Consider the following 18,819-nt stretch of genomic DNA (forward strand, 5'->3'; position numbering starts at 1 on the left):
AGAGCTGCTCAGGCTGGTTAAATCTAGGAAATCATCTTACTGTCTAGATAGAGCTGCTCAGGCTGGTTCAATCTAATAACAGTTGGAAAGTATTTGGATGAGTGTGATTATTGCAAATAATATATGTAGCACAACAAGGACATTGTATGTTATCCCCTTCCCCCCACCCCCCTCCCCCCTCCCCCCTCGACTTTCTTCTCTCTCTTCTCTTCTCTCTCTCTTTGTGCGTTCCCCCCCGGTCGTGTACGGCAGCCATGCCAGCTTCTGACGGAGAAGGCAACAGGAGGAGACTCCAGGTCTCTCCCTGTTGCAAGACCAAAAACTGTTCTGACTCCGAAGGCTCTCAATCACATCATATTGTTGGCCCAAGCTGCCGAACAGGACAAGGGCAAAAGAAAAAAAAAAAGAAAAAAAAAAAAAAAAAAAAAAAAAAAAAGAAACAGGGTAAACACAACTTTTTGAAAATACTCCAACTCTGTCTCCATGGTAACAGCAAAAACGCCACTTTTTGAAAAGGTTCTGGTCATGCGCACCGCGGCTGTAGTAAGTCACGCACGAGTTGATGGTCAGGACTCCCCGTCCATGCTCTCCTGGGACTTGGTAGTTTTATTTTGACAGTCACCCATTGTAAAGGTTTCCAGCATTTTGCTCTCTGCTAGCAGGTGTGTGTGTGTTTCAATACAAAATCAAACAACAGCGCCAGCCAGTGGCCTAACAGGAAAACTACATTGTTTTCAGCATTGCTACCGTTTCCAATTTCTTTTCAAATCAAAACTTTTCTTGAACAAAAACACAAAAACGAAGAGTTCTCACTTGAAACGTAGTGTGAACAGGGCCTCAGGGTTTGTTTCCTGTCACACAGAACCTGGTCGAGCCCACCTCAGGGTCGGTGCTCTGGGATTCTGGAGTTACCTCAAACTCAAGTCAACCTGGCGCAGCAGAGAGAAGCTGTTTGGAGCGTGGCAGCTCAGCTCATGTTAACAGGATGGAATCAGGCTTCCCAATCTTTCATGATTCACCACCAGGACAAACAAAGTTTAGGAGTCACATACCAACATACTTTTAGTCAATACTTATACTATGAGCACTTTGAATTGTTCAAAGCACTTCAACGTCAGTAAAAAGATTCTAACAATGGTTTACCGGTCACTCATAGGATCCATTCTCACCTTCAGTATCACATCCTGGTACAACTTCCTCACCAGCAAACAGGAAATAAAATGATCCCGCGTCACCGGCCAGCCGGCAGAATAAGAGGCTCAACACAAACTCTACTGTCCCTCCTGGAAGAGCGCTCTGTCATCAGGGAAGCCATCCTGATCACAGAGGAACCCTCCACCCCTCCATCACTCATCCTCCTCCATCACTCCATCACTCATCCACCCTCCTCCCACCCCTCCGTCACTCATCCACCCTCCTCCCACCCCTCCATCACTCATTCACCCTCCTCCCACCTCCTCCATCACTCATCCACCCTCCTCCATCACTCATCCCACCTCCTCCATCACTCATTCACCCTCCTCCCACCCCTCCATCACTCATTCACCCTCCTCCCACCTCCTCCATCACTCATCCACCCTCCTCCCACCTCCTCCATCACTCATTCACCCTCCTCCCACCCCTCCAACACTCATCCACCCTCCTCCATCACTCATCCACCCTCCTCCCACCTCCTCCATCACTCATTCACCCTCCTCCCACCCCTCCATCACTCATCCACCCTCCTCCCACCCCTCCGTCACTCATCCACCCTCCCACCTCTCCGTCACTCATCCAATCTCCTCCCACCCCTCCGTCACTCATCCACCCTCCTCCCACCTCCTCCATCACTCATCCACCCTCCTCCAACCTCCTCCATCACTCATCCACCCTCCTCCCACCTCCTCCATCACTCATCCACCCTCCTCCATCACTCATCCCACCTCCTCCATCACTCATTCACCCTCCTCCCACCCCTCCATCACTCATTCACCCTCCTCCCACCTCCTCCATCACTCATCCACCCTCCTCCCACCTCCTCCATCACTCATTCACCCTCCTCCCACCCCTCCAACACTCATCCACCCTCCTCCATCACTCATCCACCCTCCTCCCACCCCTCCATCACTCATCCACCCTCCTCCATCACTCATCCACCCTCCTCCCACCTCCTCCATCACTCATCCACCCTCCTCCCACCAGCAGAAGATATAAAGTCCCACTGGCCAGAAAAACAATATACAAGAATCCTTCATTCCATCTGCAGCCACAGCCTCACCAGCAGAGGAACCAGAACCCAGAGAACTGAGCCACTTGCAGCCGGTCCTTCCCTTCACCCTTATTTTAAGTAATAATGTTATAATATTGTCTTTTATGAATATTGTTGCTCTTAATGCCTTTATGTGTGTGAGTGTTGTGCAATTGTTGATCCTTGTCAAAGACACATTTCTGGCACCCTTGGGTCAGACAATAAAGATTCTATCTATCTATCATATTATTTCCCTCCAGGAATATTACAGGTATTCAATTGTTTTTCAAATCTCCAAATGTCTTTACGTCACAAAGTTATTTATGTTTTGTCAAAGTTTTCAACATCTTAAAAACTCCATTAGTTGATTTACATTTTCAGATTCTAACTCTGTTGTTTTTATCCAAATTCAGAGGAGAGTGGTGAGGAGAGCGGTGAGGAGAGCGGTGAGGAGAGCGACTTTGAAGAAGACAAAGATCCTCAAGAGGCGGACATCAGAGACGACGTGAGTGTGTTGCTCTGAGTATCGATGTGATCCAATATCTCATCTCATCTCAGGGACCAAACATGTCAGCTCCTATGGGGTTTTATTTCAAGTCCTAACTATGGAAAGACGCCAGCACAGTCATGGTTCCTCCTTGTGGTTTATCTGAGCAGCTAACATGACTTTTAGTTGTCATGTGAACACATGATGATCTGAGCTCCAGTCGTTCTGCCATGCAGCAGGAAATAGACCCCAGGAATAGCAACAGATCAAAAAATAGGAACGACTGTTTTAGGTCAAAATACTCAGCAGCTTCTTAAAGGATGAGAATGATTTGCAGCAAATCTCTGTCTCGTTGATATTTCCTCATTAATACTGAAAGTGACTCCGTTGACGAGGCCAGTTCGTCTCCAGTAAAGACTCAGCTGAGCCACTTAGATAAAGACGAATTGTTTTCTGAGACGTAAAACCACTTTACATGGGTCACTTGCTTTTAGATGTAAGTAACTAAGACGTCATTTATATGACAAAGTTTCAAGTGAAAATGCATCGTTTTTACCATTTTCGTTTGAGGAACGTTTCATGTTTCCACTACAACATTCTGAAGACAATGTCTGTTCGGCCACTAGTTGGTGCTGTTGTTAGATTTAGTAATGAAAACACACACACACACACATGCAGCAGAAAACAATGAGCTCTAAACATGAACAACAGGAGAACACAGACATTCTAGTGGACAGACCACCAAGTTGGATTGTTATTACGGTGACTGTCAAAATAAAAGTACCAAGTTGGATTGTGTGACGGAGCGGCTCGGCAGACACAGCGGACACTGAAGCGCTGTGTCTGAGCTTCGGACCCGGACAGCATTATGTGTGCGCTCACACTGCGGCGTCGGTGTGAGAGGCAGGCGGTGACGTGTGCACCTTTTTCTTTTTTCTCCACTGCTACTCCACCACTGGAGACCGAAGTAGTTTTTTGGTCTTTTTCTGACATTTTCCGACGTTTGCATTCATTTACCCGCAACCCCGTGTTGGAATTTAGGTTTGGCTATTAGCGTTAAATTACTGTAAGTAATAGATTACTGAAAGTAATAAATCACTGGAAGTAATTTATGAAACATTTTAATTATTAATGGAAGTAAACGGTAATTTACTCATTAACAACTCCTAAAGTAATTGAATAATTACTTAGAAGTTAATAAATTATCAAAAATAATTTATTAATGAAAAATTATTATTTTGCATAAATTTGTTATTTATGTATTAATAATAAAAAGGGGGACCACCAGATAAACTGGAAATAGCTAATACCAAAATATCAGTCTTGTTTGTAAAAAGTTTATTTAAGTTAGTTAATATTTCTGTGTAAAATATAACAATCTTAAATAAAAGGGAAGGTGTGAGATCCGAGCACAGACTGTTACAAACCAGTGAATTGTCAACAATAAATACACAATAATCACCATGAATAGTTCAATTCAGCTAACAGGCGTTTATTAATAAAATGTATTAATTCATAAATAATTCATAAATCATTTCATAAATCAACACATTCAAGTAGCAAACGACATCTGACACGGAGATCTAATCTATTAAACAGCAACACTATGTACAAAACTCTTACTGTCCATGGTGCTGTGCTGGACAGCACTGTCCGTGGTGCTGTTGGTTCTGTGAGGCTGTGGTACCTGGTTGTTACCGGGTCTGAATTCAGAGGCCTGGCTTCAGCTGCAGGAGTGGACAGCGAGGCAGCTGAAGGAGGAGAGGAGACACTGGCTCGGGTCTCCAGAATCCCAGAAAAAAGGAAAAAGAGAAAAGAGAAGAGGTAGTCCAAACTGTGTCCTGCTCGTCCAGCGGGCTGGCGTTGGTTCTGTCCCTTGGACCTACTTGGTGCTCTCTTTACCGTCCCAAGGAAGCAGAGACGTGTGTCTCTCTCGGTAGCTGGGATGAGAAGCAGGGGACAGTTGGTCGGAAAGGAGTCTCACCAAGTTGAATTTCAGACCCCTGTGGTGTCCTGGTCGGGTTAGACCATTATCATTGGTTGCCAACCAAGGGGGTTGGAGACTTCCTGGGGTCTTTGGCCTCTTCCCTGCTGTTTTATGTCCTGTTCATTGTCCCTGGTGTTTCTCCTCTGGGGGAGAAACTTCTGGAGGAGTTCAATGGAATCTTAAAGCCAAACACCCGTCTATAGCAAGCTAGCCAAGCAGTGCACACTTGACTGGTGCGTTCTCAAAAGTACGCACGCACGCACGCACGCACGCACGCACGCACACACACACACACACACACACACACTCACCATCGATCACTCCTCCGCTACTCACACGAACTCCTGACGGGCTAAACCGATCCATAAGCACTTCCGGGGTTAAATAGTGCGCCCATGCGTCAGGTGTTCCATGTTATTCTGTTATTTTGTCTTTGGGGTTACTAATGTGTTTGAAAGTTTGATTACGTGAAGACCTGTACGGGTGATGATTGATATGGAATGAGTGATAAAATCATTTAAAGAAAGCATATTTTTCATTAATTGAAGATCAAGGAGCAGTTCCGCCCAGGGGAGGGGCTTAAGGAAGAAAAGGGAGCCACCTTGGCTTTTTGAGGTTTGGCTGGTGAGGTACAAGGGAGGTCACACTGAGAGATAGAGGTCCAGAAACTGTTTGATTTTTTTCCTCATTTATTTATTTGTTTTAAAAAATGTTATCTGCACTTGGGAGGCCGGCGAAAATAAATGGTAAAAAGACATTTTATCGACTGCGCCATCATTTTTGGATTTTTGTTTGTTGAAAGAAAGAACCAGCAACAGACTGTCATTACGGTGACTGTCAAAATAAAAGTACCAAGTCCCAGGAGAATATGGACTGGGAGTCATGACACCACGGAGGAAACATTGTTCTGATTGTCTCTACTGAGCATGTGCAGTAGTCGCATTTCCAAAAAGTTGCATTGTCACAGTGACCAAACGGATTTGTTCCGATTGTTGAACCTTCTGGTAGAAAACTGTTCAGTTGCTCGTCGTCTTGTCATTTGAAATTTCTTTGATTTGACCTGTTGACTTTATGTGAGAGTCGACTGAAGCTCACATGCTCTTCACTGGCTGCAGGACCAATAGAATGGCGTGTTGTTTGTTTTTGTGCGTTCAGGACGACGACTTAGAGACGGACGTGAACAAACTTCGTCACCGTCCCGACCTGGACCGGCCCAAAACCCTGCTGCTGCAGTACAGCCGCCTCTGTCCCGAACTCACACATGATTTCCAGGTACACAAGCTGTGTGTGTGTGTGTGTGTGTGTGTGTGTGTGTGTGTGTGTGTGTGTGTGTGTGTGTGTGTGTGTGTGTGTGTGTGTGTGTGTGTGTGTGTGTGTGTGTGTGTGTGTGTGTGTGTGTGTGTGTGTTGCAGGGACCATGAAGCCTTATCTACGATTTCTTTTTTTTTTTTTGTATTTCCCCTTGTCCTGTTCAGCAGCTTGGACAAACAACATGATGTGATCTAGAACCTTCTGGAGTCAGAACAGTTTTTGCTTTTGAACAGGAAGAGACCTGGAGTCTCCTCCTGTCGCTGCTTTATTACAAGTTGTATTACAAGTGTAATAACACCAGATATAAGTTGATGAACCAGGGAAACAGAGTTAAAGCTTCAGTGTTGGTTTAGATTTGCTTGACATCAATGAAACGTTTAGTGAGATCGCAGCTGGAAAATAAAGTCACATGTGTGTTTCAGGAGCTGAACCTGGCTTCAGAGTCCGAGGAGAGTTCGACAGCGTCGTCGGACGAGGAAGCTGTGCTGCTCAACATGCTGCCTCCAGAGTCCTCCAGAAGAAGAGGCTCTGCCAGCACACACTCCTCCAGAGGTTCTCCATCCCAGAGGGAGTCTGAGCCGGGACTCCCTCCAGGTCAGAGCTGGCCAAACCCCAAATCCATCCACAAGATGCTGACACGGCTTAGAAACCGTGGACTGCATGATAATCTCACATTTTGCTTGTAGGAGTGAAAGATCTGGCTTTATCTTGTGCATGAGAATCCAGAAGTAATCAGATTTGTATTTGTCAGCAGGTGCTCCTCCACTGGAGGCCTGCGACTTCCACAGTCACAGTGGGATCCTCAGCACCAGCCCCAGCTTCAGGACCATGATCAGAGACGCAGCGTAAGCTTCAGCATGCCTCTCCTACTAAAACATCATCCCACCATAATGTGAATTATACTGGCCAAGGTAGGGCAGCCTGCAGAATGTATGACCCAGAGACCCCTTTTGGCCCAATTCCCACCAAACAAAATCATATTTAACCTTCAAAATGACCAAGATACAAAAGCTTCCAACTTCTGTTGCATTTACAAAAACTGCAGTATTTGTGTTATGTATGGCATTTAGGACACATAATTAAAAGCATAATTAAAAAGTGGTTCTTGCTTGGTTGGTAGAACAGTTGTCTCTCAATCGCAGGGTTGCAGGTTCGATTCTCCATCTTCACATGTCGAAGTGTCCTTGAGCAAGACACTGAACCCCAAACTGTTCCCAATGGATGGACTGAGCGCTCTGCATGGCGGCAGCCTCCACTGGTGGACTATATGTGTGTGAATGTGTGAATGTGATTAACAGAGTGAAGCCAACTGCTCAAGCAGTAAAACAGTTTTATATAGGTGAAAGCAGGTTTGTATGGCCTTTCTTTGTTGTTTTACGTAAAATATACTGGTCAATGGACGGCCATTGGATTTGAATCCACTGGGGTCCAACAAGTCTGTCCATTATCAATAAAAGTGAGATTATTTCCATTGATCCATAGTTAGTGTACTGAGGGTGTCATTGTAGGGAAAGGCAGCATGGAGGCGACATAGTGGGATGGGACAGATTTTAATGAACTGACTAAACTTTGATTTGAGCCACATTGGTCACCTCAAGCTGCATTAAAAGACTCTTTGAAGGGTTTTCTGCTGCACAATTAAATGGAAAGCTACCGGGGTCACTGCAGACCCTAACACAAGAGTAATACTTTAACAACATCCACAACTTCTACTTCAAATCCAGTCGATATATTTGTTGGAAAGCCTTGAGCAAATTAACTGAATAAAACTCAATATTCTTTTGGGCTGATATATAAAAGGTGTATGGCTGCACCGATACCAGTACTGGGTATCCGATCCAATACTGCACAGAGTGCTCGTACTCGTAAAAGATCCCTGATACAACCATGCAAGTATTACATGACGTCAGGTTTCTTGTGCTGTACTTTGAAATGACTCACCCCGCTCTAATTCATCCTTTCCTCCTTCCATCAGTTTTGCTTTTGTCTTAATAACCTGCTGTTTGCCTTCTGTCTGTGCTTCCTGTCTCTTCTCTCAGGGGGGATGCGAGCACGAAGGAGAAGCAGGAAGACGATGAAGAGGCTGCTCAAGGAGCTCATCGATTTATCATGATAGACAGGTTACTGGAGAGACATGGAGGGTGTATTCCCCACCACGACCCCGAGCTGTACTGCGCTATAGCTGCCAAAATCACATCTATTCCAGGGTTCAACATCCTGGCTTTTCCTGATTTCTGGGGTCAACTCCCACCACCAGGAAATGAAATCATGGTCCCACGCAAGCCCAAGATCCAGAGGTACTTCTATGGACAATTGTTTTTAATAATGAGCAACAAACAACGAGAGTCCCAACATGCTGTGTTTTTTATTGCAGCAGGACTTTGGGCAATGAGTATAAAAATGTCAGCCATTTCTCTGCTGCAGCAGTAGAAGGAGGCATGAACCAGATCCAGTGGATCTTTAACTGAGGATCCTGACTCTGGGGAGAAACAGCTCAGACCAGTGGACCAGTCAGTCACTGACAGCCACTGAAAGATGATTGTTGTTCGTTGTTTCAGGATCCCCGTTAGCTTCCACAGTCGTGACAACTCTTCCTCCCAGGATCCAGAAATCTTTATGGAACCTTTACTAAAAAATTACTAAGACGGAGACATTTGCAACCGAAACCAGAACAAAAACAAAAAACAACAAACATCTGCTCTCCTGCTGTGTAGGAAAGCTGCTCCAGTGTGAAATTGTAATTTTCAGTTTGAGGCTGAGGTTGAGTGAAACTCCAGCTGGAACCATGTCTGGTGTCAGGATCATCTGTAGCTGTGGCATGAAGTGTGGATCAGTGTAGATCAGTCAGCATGCAGGCAGGAGCAGCTGGAGAACATCAGCCCGGCCCGCCTCGTTTAAAAACAGCAGCAGTGAGAGCGTCCCTCTCAGGTGATTCATGCTGGGAGCTCTTTGGCGCCATTCTTTGCTAAAGACTTTGTAAACTTCTCTGATGACCTCTGAGGTCCAGGGAGATCTAATGTTCCACTCTCCATGAGTCCATCACCATGAGTCTCCTGCCCAGACCGATGCTCAGCTCTTTGTCTGATGCTGTCAGAACTAAGACGTTCTGAGTCTGGTTCTGCAGGTTTCTCCTTAAAGGGAGTTTTTTTATTCCACCTTCTCTTCTACTTTCCTGTGTGGAATCGTTGGTGTTCCTCTGTTAAAGTACCTTCAGGTGACTGTGTTGGTTTTGGCACTACAGAAATAAAATAATGAACTTTTCATCTGCTTCTCATTATCAGGCAAAAAGTGTTTGAAGACGTCCAGCGTTTCCTCAATACAGACGACATCATCAATAAAGTGGTTTTTGACCTGGAGGAAAGCAAGTAGGTTAACAATACATCCAGTGAGTGCGTACAAAACTGTTTCTTCTAAATTCTAATATTTTATTATTCACACACTTGTCTTGTCCTGTCAGTGTATCTGCAAAACTTCCTTCACTTTTGGGGGGTCCGTTTACACGACACCAGTGTTCTGATCCACTGTATCCTGAAGTTTTTAATCCGGCTCCAGAGGTGGAAAGATTCTTTCATGGTGCAAATCCCTCCTGCAGAGACTGATGGAGGCTACAGAGCCTGTTACTGCTCATCTCCCCCTCCCTCCTGCTCATTCAGTTGTAAACAAACATGGCGGCCGCGTAGTGGTACGACCCGTAGTGGTACGACCCGTAGTGGTACGCCCCGTAGTGGTACGACCCGTAGTGGTACGCCCCGTAGTGGTACGACCCGTAGTGGTACGACCCGTAGTGGTACGACCCGTAGTGGTACGACCCGTAGTGGTACGACCCGCGGTCCATATTCTAGTTTTATGGTCCACATCAGTAGTTTAATAGTTGAGACTCTCCCTGATATCATCCGGTTCCTCATCAGTCCACTAGGATGTCAGGTTCTCTCCATTTTCTTCACCTTTATAGTGTTTTGTTCTCTGCACACGTCTGTGTAGTTTCATTACAAAATCAAGCAACAGCGCCCTCCAGTGGCCCGGCATACTAACTACATCGTTGTCTCTGTGTCCGCTGCTGCAGTGGAAACACTCTCCTTTTTTAAACGGATTCGGTGTTGTCACGTGAAACGTTGTCGTGTAAACGGGGCCTTTGTCTTTCAGTCCTCAGTATCATCCCAACGCTCTCAATTTCTTTTCAAAATTTGAATGTGGAAACCTGAGAAAGGCAATTCAGGTGCGCAGGTACGGTCTCACACACACACACACACACACACACACACACACACACACACACACACACACACACACACACACACACACACACACACACACACACACACACACACACACACACACACACACACTGTGAAACGAGGACATGATAAGGGCTGCTTGTCTTGCAGGTACGAGTACGACCTGGTCATGAATGCAGATGTGAACTGTTCCCAGCACACGCAGTGGTTTTACTTTGAGGTCAGCAACATGGAGCCCAGTGTCCCGTACCGCTTCAACATCATCAACTGTGAGAAGTGCAACAGCCAATTCAACTACGGTGAGATCCAGTCATTTCCTCTTTTATGGAAACACAGCGGAGCACGATTAACGTTGAACAACCAGAAATTATAGGGCAAAAAAATACTTTCAAAATTGGCTATAAATAATAATTTGACCAAGTTCAATACCTAAAAAGAACTCCTTCCCCAACATGTGTTGACGGACAAGAAACTGCAGTACGTGCTGCTCCGGTGGCGGAAAAGCACTTTATAAGTTAAATTCATTTACTGCTCATGTGTCAGTCACAGATTTGTTATCTACGCTACGCTATGTTACGCTACACTACACTACGCAACGCAACACAACGCAACGCAACGCAATGGAAGGTAACGCAATGCTACGCAACGCTACACCACGCAACGCCACGCAACGCTACGCTACGCAACGCTACGCTACGCAATGCTACGCTACGCAACGCTACGCAACGCTACGCAACGCTACGCAACGCTACGCAACGCTACGCTACGCAACGCAACGCTACGCTACGCAACGCAACGCAACGCAACACAATGCAATGGAAGGCAACGCAATGCTACGCAACGCTACACTACGCAACGCTACGCAACGCTACGCAACATCGGATTCTGAATTATTGGAATGAACACTTGATTTGTTCTCAACTGTGTGAGTAGAATATAAGAAGAGTTTTGAATGATTCACGAAGACCGACGTCATCTTCGTCAAGATAGCGCAGGTGTGCACGGTGAGCAAATAAGTTCCGTATGAGGGCCTCACCTTGAAGATTTTTCTCTGGTATTTTCTTGGGTTGAACAAATGTGACCGGTTCCAGCATTTGGAGCGACACCTCCCCTTGGACCACCTTGGTTCCTACACCAGTGGCTTAAAAATTCTGTGAAATGTTAATGTGTGTAAATTACAGCGCACATGCCTCCGCTCTGTCTCCGCCCTGCTTTTATGTTCTACTCTTGGGCCTCCGTCAGGGCGAGTGATGGCCAAATGAAGCTTCAGGATCCACTGTCTTCATTTTCTGAAGCCACTAGATGGCGCTGTCTGGTCAACACATGTTTGAAAGCACACTTCATAACTAGTCTTTCAGCCTCCATCTTAAACTCAAGTGGAGGAGTCAGAAAAAAAGAAAGTGGTTCATGAAGCTTGATGGTGCTTCATTTGGAAATCACTAAATACAGCTCAGTTTGTTCATAGTGAGAACAGACAAATTGAACATCGCACTCTTTCTGCAGCCGTTAGCATGCATGTTTTCACTCGCTCACGGTTATTGTAAGGCTCTGATGCTATTTTGTTAGCAATGAGGGAGCTAATTTTCACCACTGACACTGCCCTCTGCTGGTGAATAACTGTGTTGACGTTGTCAATCTGATTGAATTGTTTTTCTTCGAGACCATAAGAGATCCAATCGTGTGTGTGTGTGTGTGTGTGTGTGTGTGTGTGTGTGTGTGTGTGTGTGTGTGTGTGTGTGTGTGTGTGTGTGTGTGTGTGTGTGTGTGTGTGTGTGTGTGTGTGTGTGTGTGTGTGTGTGTGTGTGTGTTGCAGGGATGCAGCCAGTGATGTACTCTGTGAAGGAGGCTCTGGAAGGTCGACCACACTGGCTGAGGACTGGAACAGAAGTTTGTTACTTCAGGTAAGAATGCAATTTAAAATGAAGACAAATAAAACGTAGGTTATTAGTTTAAACAGCATGTGAGTATCAATATAGAAATTTGTAAACTCTGTTTTATGTTTCTAACATCTAAATCTCTGAATCATCTGAATCTTCTTCAGCTGTTACATTTAAAATACTTTGCTGTTTCTGTACATTTTCTCCTCCAGAAACTACTTCTGTCCTGCTCAAGGCCGAAAGAGAACAACATTTTACACTCTGACCTTTACGGTCACCTTCAAGCACAATGAGGACGTCTGCTACGTGGCTTATCATTATCCCTACACATACTCGGCTCTGAAGGTAAATACTTTCAGTCCAGCTGTCAGATATTGTCCTAAACATTACATCCACAGGATGATGAAATACTTCCTGCTACTTCAGTTTTAACTCCGCTTAAAGTGTCAAATATGAGAATAATCATCACAAAAAGCTTGTTGAAATGACAATTTCTGTTGATAATGAAATATTGAGACAGATCAACAAGAGAACTGGTGGGTGAAACACTCCGTCCCTTCCGGCTCGCGATGCATGAAAAACTTCACCTAAGGTTCAGATTACGCAACATTTTCAAGTAAAAATGTGTTTTGTATTGCTGTTCTATTTCTTTAACAACGGTTCTCAGAGCCTCTGAAAATACAACTTTTTGAAAGCTGCTCCCAAGGTGGAACTTTTTGAAAACACTTCATCTCTATTTCCATGGAGATGAAGTGTTTGAAATGGAAACTTTCGGAAATGCTGCTACTGCACATGCTCAGTAGAGACAATCAGAACAAAGTTTCTTCCATAGTGTCATGACTCCTAGTCCATGGTCTCCTGGACTTGGTACTTTTATTTTGACAGTCACCGTAATAACAATCCAACTTGGTGGTCTGTCCACTAGAATGTCCGTGTTCTCCTCGTGTTTATGTTTAGAGCTCCTTGTTCTCTGTTGTGTGTGTGTGTGTGTGTGTGTGTGTGTGTGTGTGTGTGTGTGTGTGTGTGTGTGTGTGTGTGTGTGTGTGTGTGTGTGTGTGTGTGTGTGTGTGTGTGTGTGTGTGTGTGTGTGTGTGTGTGTGTGTGTGTGTGTGTGTGTGCGTGTGTGTGTGGGTGCCCACTAGTGTCCCTACATGCTAAATGCTAAATGCTACATGTTACATGATAAATGGTTTTCTGTGGAAACTGACATAATTTTCAAAACTGTGCCAAAACAAAAATGTAAAATGTAAAAACGATGCTTTTTCACTTGGATCATGTGAACTGGTGCGGCGCCACTCACACAGTGAAGGTACCTGGTACCTTTGAGCTCTGCCTATTACTACTTTTCTTTCAGAAGTTCTCATATAAAACTGTAAGAATATAGTGACAGAAAGTTACACGAGTGTTTTTGATGTGTTGCTATTTGGTCTGCAAAATATATTAGACCAATTTCCAGGTTTAGTTTTTCTAAACATCAGAACATTAAAGGTTTACAAGATTTTCACAAGGAAATGTCCTTAAATGAATTTTGACCAATAATTCAAAGCTGTGGTTATTTTCTGTGTGAAGGTCATCCTGGTTCACTTTGTGTGGTTTTACCTGGAGTACTCCAGTGTCCTGCAACAGTCTGAAGAGCAGAGCAGTGGTCTGGGCCGAGTTCCAGCCTGATGCCCATGGAGGGGTCAGAAGTGTAATTGAAGATGAAGACATTGATAAAACATGAGCATGAACACACGTCCCTGTTTGGTTCTGAACACATTTCATCACAGGCTCATCTGAAGGTGCTGCAGAAATCTGTGGATCCTTCCAAAGTGTTCTTCAGGCAGCAGGTCCTTTGCGGCACTTTGGCAGGAAACTCTTGTCCTGTGGTCACCGTCACCGCCTGTCCCGCCAGCAGGGCCTGGAAGGATCTGCACCAGATGCGTGAGTGAACATTTTGGACAAAATGGAAGAGAAGTTAAATAAAACATCTCATATCATTCATATCATCATCACCGGATCGAGTTGTGTCCAAGCTGCTCCGCCTCTCTCGCTCCAGGAAATCGTCCCTGTGTGGTCCTGACGTCCCGGGTTCATCCTGGGGAGTCCAACGCCAGCTGGGTCATGAAGGGAACCCTGGAGTTCCTGTGCAGCGACGACCTGGTGGCCCAGAGCCTGAGAGAAGCCTTCATCTTCAAGATCATCCCCATGCTCAACCCGGATGGAGTCATCAACGGCATGTGAGTTTGTCCGTGTGATGGAACCGCAGCAGAACCCTGGAAGAGACGGACGAGGACACTTCCTGTCTCATAAACAGCTGCTGCAGTGTGAAAAGTCAAATTGGCACTTTCAATCAAAGAAAGGTTTTATTCTCATGTAATCAGATCTACTTAATGAAATCTTGACACGGGGAAGTTTTTTCTTTGAGAATAAGTCAGTTACGTGTCACATGTCACGTGTCACATGTCACGTGTCACATGTCACGTGTCACATACCCCTGGTCTTTTGACTCGTCATGTTTTAACTGATCTGAACAAAAAAATAAAGAAATTGATCTTAACCAGAACAGGATCTCCATCCATCCATCCATCCATCTATCCATCCATCCATCCATCTCCTCCCTCTTATCCGTTCCCGGGTGGTGGTGGTGTCAGTCTGAGCACCGTCACCCAGATCACATTGCACCATTAAGAACCTTCCTGCAGGTGGAGAGCCCACAGGAAGGTGGAGAGCCCACAGGAAGGTGGAGAGCCCACAGGAAGGTGGTGCCCGGCGTGGGACATAAACCCTCTACCTAGAGACTGAGAGTCTCATGCTCTACCTACTGAGCTGGACGGGGGAAACAGGATCTCTTCCCATTAAAAACCACAAAGTATTCAGAGCTCGATTACGTCAGACACTTTTAAAAACTTCAAAAATAAATGAGTTAGTGTGCAGCAGTTCTTTGTTTCAGACTGTAATGAGGATGGTTTTGTTCAGTCACACACACTAAGTGTGTGAGCAGCACCACAACAGGGTTTTTCATTTGTCTCCTCAGGAACCGCTGTGACCTGAACAGTATGGATCTGAACCGTCAGTGGAGTAAACCAGACCCCGTCCTCAGTCCGACCATTTACCACACCAAGGGCTTCCTGTACTACCTCAGCAGTATCGGACGAACGCCACTGGTGAGAGACACAAACCAGCAGTGCTTCAAGTTCTTTCGTAACACCTCACTGATATCAGATCTCCTGAATGAGAAGTCCAGTGGGACATGGCTCTTTACTCTGTCCTCATCCTGAGTAAAACCCTCCTCACTGTGCAGGTCTGTTACGTAACGCAAACCGAAGCTGGACTAGAGGATTCAGAAGAAATGCTGCTCAAACATAAAATCATCTTTTCCTGATCAGACGCTGAGCAACTACAAAGTCTTAGTGTTTCAAGTTCTAAACCAACACAAGTTCCATGAGCTCAGTATACCGATACTCCATACCTTTTCTTCAAAAAGTCTCATTTCTTATCTGCAGGTCGGCCCAATGAGGAAGACGCCATTGTAATCCGTGTTGTGACACTGTGCTGCCTCTTATGTGGAAACGGGAAACTTCTTTCTTTAAGAACGGTTGTTCAACTTAACGATCTCCAAAACAGCCTGTAAAAGTCTCAGCTTAACTTCATTTACAGCCATTAGGTGAGCACAGTGTATACAGAGTATTGAGTTATGTCTTTCAAAGTACCACGGTTCCTGAAGTCAACATAATCAGTGAAGGTACTGGCTTTCTTTGCCATGCTGTCGCTCACAATCCCTGCCCTTCTCAGTGGAAGCCACGCCCCCTCAGTGGAAGCCACGCCCCCAGGCCGGGACACAGCCAAAAGTTTCAACCTGAAAAAAATACCAAATGAAAATTAAATAAACTAAAATCCTAATCTGAAAACCCGCAACTGAAACAATAACAACTCAAATTTGAAAAAATATATTTAAGAGTGAAATATTAAAATCAATTATTTTATCAAAAGAATTCCAGACTTGAATCAAAATCATTTATAAGTTGAAAAACAATTCATGCACTTGATTTTGAATAGTGTTTAGAACTTTCCAAAATTCAAGATCAAACCTCAAACATTCAGTTTCAAAAAAAATAAAAAAAGTTCAATCACTTTTTTTTTTTTTAAATGAACAAACCTTTGGCCAGGATTTACCTCCATACCGTAGTACTGGTACTCCAGTAGTATACTGCAGCTTTCAAGGCCATTGGTGTAGCATCGATCCAAACTACCTGAGCACAGCTTTCGCACATCGTTTGCATGCAGAGTGGTATTTCAGAAGTACTCATATCAGTATCGGCCATGATAAGGAACGTTGGAATTCTCATTAAGCTAAGGAAAGGAGGCTCAATGCTTCCTTTAGAACCTCCTTTAGCCAAGGAACCACTGATGCTTCCTTTAGAACCTCTTTTAACACCTTTCACTAACTGCTTTAGGAAGCCTCCTAACACCTTTCACTAACTCCTTTAGGAAGCCTCCTAACACCTTTCACTAACTCCTTTAGGAAGCCCCCTAACACCTTTCCTAACTCCTTTAGGAAGTCTCCTAACACCTTTCCTAACTCCTTTAGGAAGCTTCCTAACACCTTTCACTAACTCCTTTAGGAAGCCTCCTAACATCCTTCACTAACTCCTTTAGGAAGCCCCCTAACACCTTTCCTAACTCCTTTAGGAAGTCTCCTAACACCTTTCACTAACTCCTTTAGGAAGCCTCCTAACACCTTTCACTAACTCCATTAGGAAGCCCCCTAACACCTTTCCTAACTCCTTTAGGAAGTCTCCTAACACCTTTCCTAACTCCTTTAGGAAGCTTCCTAACACCTTTCACTAACTCCTTTAGGAAGCCTCCTAACACCTTTCACTAACTCCTTTAGGAAGCCCCCTAACACCTTTCACTAACTCCTTTAGGAAGCCTCCTAACACCTTTCACTAACTCTTTTAGGAAGCCTCCTAACACCTCTCCTTAACAGGCGTCACGGGGTTAAGCAATGTTGGCTAGGAAAGGAGATAGGAGGGACTATTAGGATGCACCCTCAGTCTCCTTTCCAGCACTCCAGCATTGGTTTCCCTGGACAAAACAGATTCTCATTCGATCAAACACGTTGATAATGGTTGTGAAGGACTCGGTCCAAAGCAGCGCCTCCAGAACTGGGAATTTGTGCTGCAGAGCCATGAATGTCTGTCCTGCAGGTGTACTGCGACTACCACGGCCACTCCAGGAAGAAGAACGTCTTCCTGTACGGCTGCAGCGTGAAGGAGACCCTGTGGCAGTCTGGCTCAGCTGTCAACACTGTGGGCCTGAAAGAAGACCCGGGATATAGAGTGAGACACGTTCACACGTGCAGTTAAAACTGTACAACCATGAATCTTATTCGCCGCTGCTGCGTGTCGGCGTTCTCAGTGAGGAGTCTTTGTCTCTCTGTGTGTCCTCGTCTGTCCATAATCTCTTTCTCTCTTTAGACTATTCCAAAGACCTTGGATCGTATCGCACCAGCCTTTTCTTTCAACAGCTGCAACTATTTGGTAATAGTTACCATAATTCTAATAATAACCCATCATCATTACCAATACTTTGTAAATAAATATTGGTATTATTTGCACATTTCTTTACTTACTTGCATTTTTTCCACCGTAAAAGTCAAATATATTGGTGATGATCTACAGCTCAGGTCTGCATGTTCAGGTGGAGAAATCTCGCGCGGCCACAGCCAGGGTGGTGGTCTGGAGGGAAATTGGCGTACTAAGAAGTTACACCATGGAGAGTACTTACAACGGATGCAACCAGGGGATTTTCACGGTACGTGGAAGCCCGTGAGATGATGTGAAGGAGATCAAACCACCGTATTTTGCATCGTCCTCTTTGTTCCTGGAGGAAGGCAGTATCTTTCTCCTCTTAAGCCCTCCCTCCTGCAGCTGCCAGCCCGCTGGATGTTGTGACAGATAATTAACGCCATTCAGGAAGTTTCAAAGCGAGAAACTGTAGAAAAGTTGTATATATTTTGATATAATTGGACAATGGTGAATATTTTGAACTGAAATTTGTGTTTGTGCGCGTGCGCGCGTGCGTGTTTGTATGTGTGTGCGTGCGTGTGCGTGTGTGTGTGTGCGTGTGCACGTGCGTGCGTGCGTGCGTGCGTGCGTGCGTGCGTGCGTGCGTGCGTGCGTGCGTGCGTGTGTGTGTGTGTGTGTAGGGCCTGCAGGTAGGAACCAGGGAGCTGCAGGACACGGGGCTGAGGTTTTGCCACAGTCTGCTATCTGTGACCAGCGACATGAAGGCTTTTTACACCAGGAAGCTCATCAACCACGTCAACCTGGACCACAACATCCTGGACCACAAGTCACACAAGTGAGCCCCGGCAAGCATGATGGGAAAGGGGCGTCTGCTTCCTCGTCAGCATAGAGTGAAGCATGCTGGGAAAATCAGACTTCAAACTGCTTATTCATCCAAACGTGTCACCATGACCACATATTCTTCTTTTCCTCTCTTTAAAATGAACCATTGACAGGTAATAACAGAGCTTTTGTGATTAAAAAAAAAACACAAAACAAAACAAAACAACTCGTGTTCTGCAGGATGAGACAACAGGATTTTAAAATAAGTTAAAATCCCCAACAATTGGCTCAGTTTTACAACTTTTCCAAATATCATTTTTTTATGAGGATATTTTCTGTACAATAAGTCACCCCTGATTCTAT

General features: G+C 45.0%; 1 protein-coding gene across 2 annotated transcripts in view; it reads left to right on the forward strand.

Annotated features, from left to right (window-relative positions):
• agbl1 (AGBL carboxypeptidase 1) overlaps positions 1 to 18,819 on the forward strand; it is an 88,694-nt gene that overhangs the window by 64,770 nt on the left and 5,105 nt on the right. For both annotated transcript variants that reach the window (XM_080474617.1, XM_080474618.1), the window contains exons 10-26: positions 2,641 to 2,732; positions 5,857 to 5,973; positions 6,435 to 6,606; positions 6,767 to 6,857; positions 8,052 to 8,309; positions 9,294 to 9,377; positions 10,156 to 10,236; positions 10,398 to 10,546; positions 12,061 to 12,148; positions 12,337 to 12,469; positions 13,894 to 14,047; positions 14,163 to 14,343; positions 15,141 to 15,270; positions 17,314 to 17,445; positions 17,584 to 17,646; positions 17,807 to 17,920; positions 18,315 to 18,469. In XM_080474617.1, coding sequence (XP_080330743.1) covers positions 2,641 to 2,732; positions 5,857 to 5,973; positions 6,435 to 6,606; positions 6,767 to 6,857; positions 8,052 to 8,309; positions 9,294 to 9,377; positions 10,156 to 10,236; positions 10,398 to 10,546; positions 12,061 to 12,148; positions 12,337 to 12,469; positions 13,894 to 14,047; positions 14,163 to 14,343; positions 15,141 to 15,270; positions 17,314 to 17,445; positions 17,584 to 17,646; positions 17,807 to 17,920; positions 18,315 to 18,469 — 2,194 coding nt within the window. The remainder of the gene's footprint in view (positions 1 to 2,640; positions 2,733 to 5,856; positions 5,974 to 6,434; positions 6,607 to 6,766; positions 6,858 to 8,051; positions 8,310 to 9,293; positions 9,378 to 10,155; positions 10,237 to 10,397; positions 10,547 to 12,060; positions 12,149 to 12,336; positions 12,470 to 13,893; positions 14,048 to 14,162; positions 14,344 to 15,140; positions 15,271 to 17,313; positions 17,446 to 17,583; positions 17,647 to 17,806; positions 17,921 to 18,314; positions 18,470 to 18,819) is intronic.

This window comes from Lipophrys pholis (genome assembly GCF_963383615.2).
Source record: "Lipophrys pholis genome assembly, chromosome: 11".
Lineage (NCBI taxonomy): Eukaryota > Metazoa > Chordata > Actinopteri > Blenniiformes > Blenniidae > Lipophrys > Lipophrys pholis.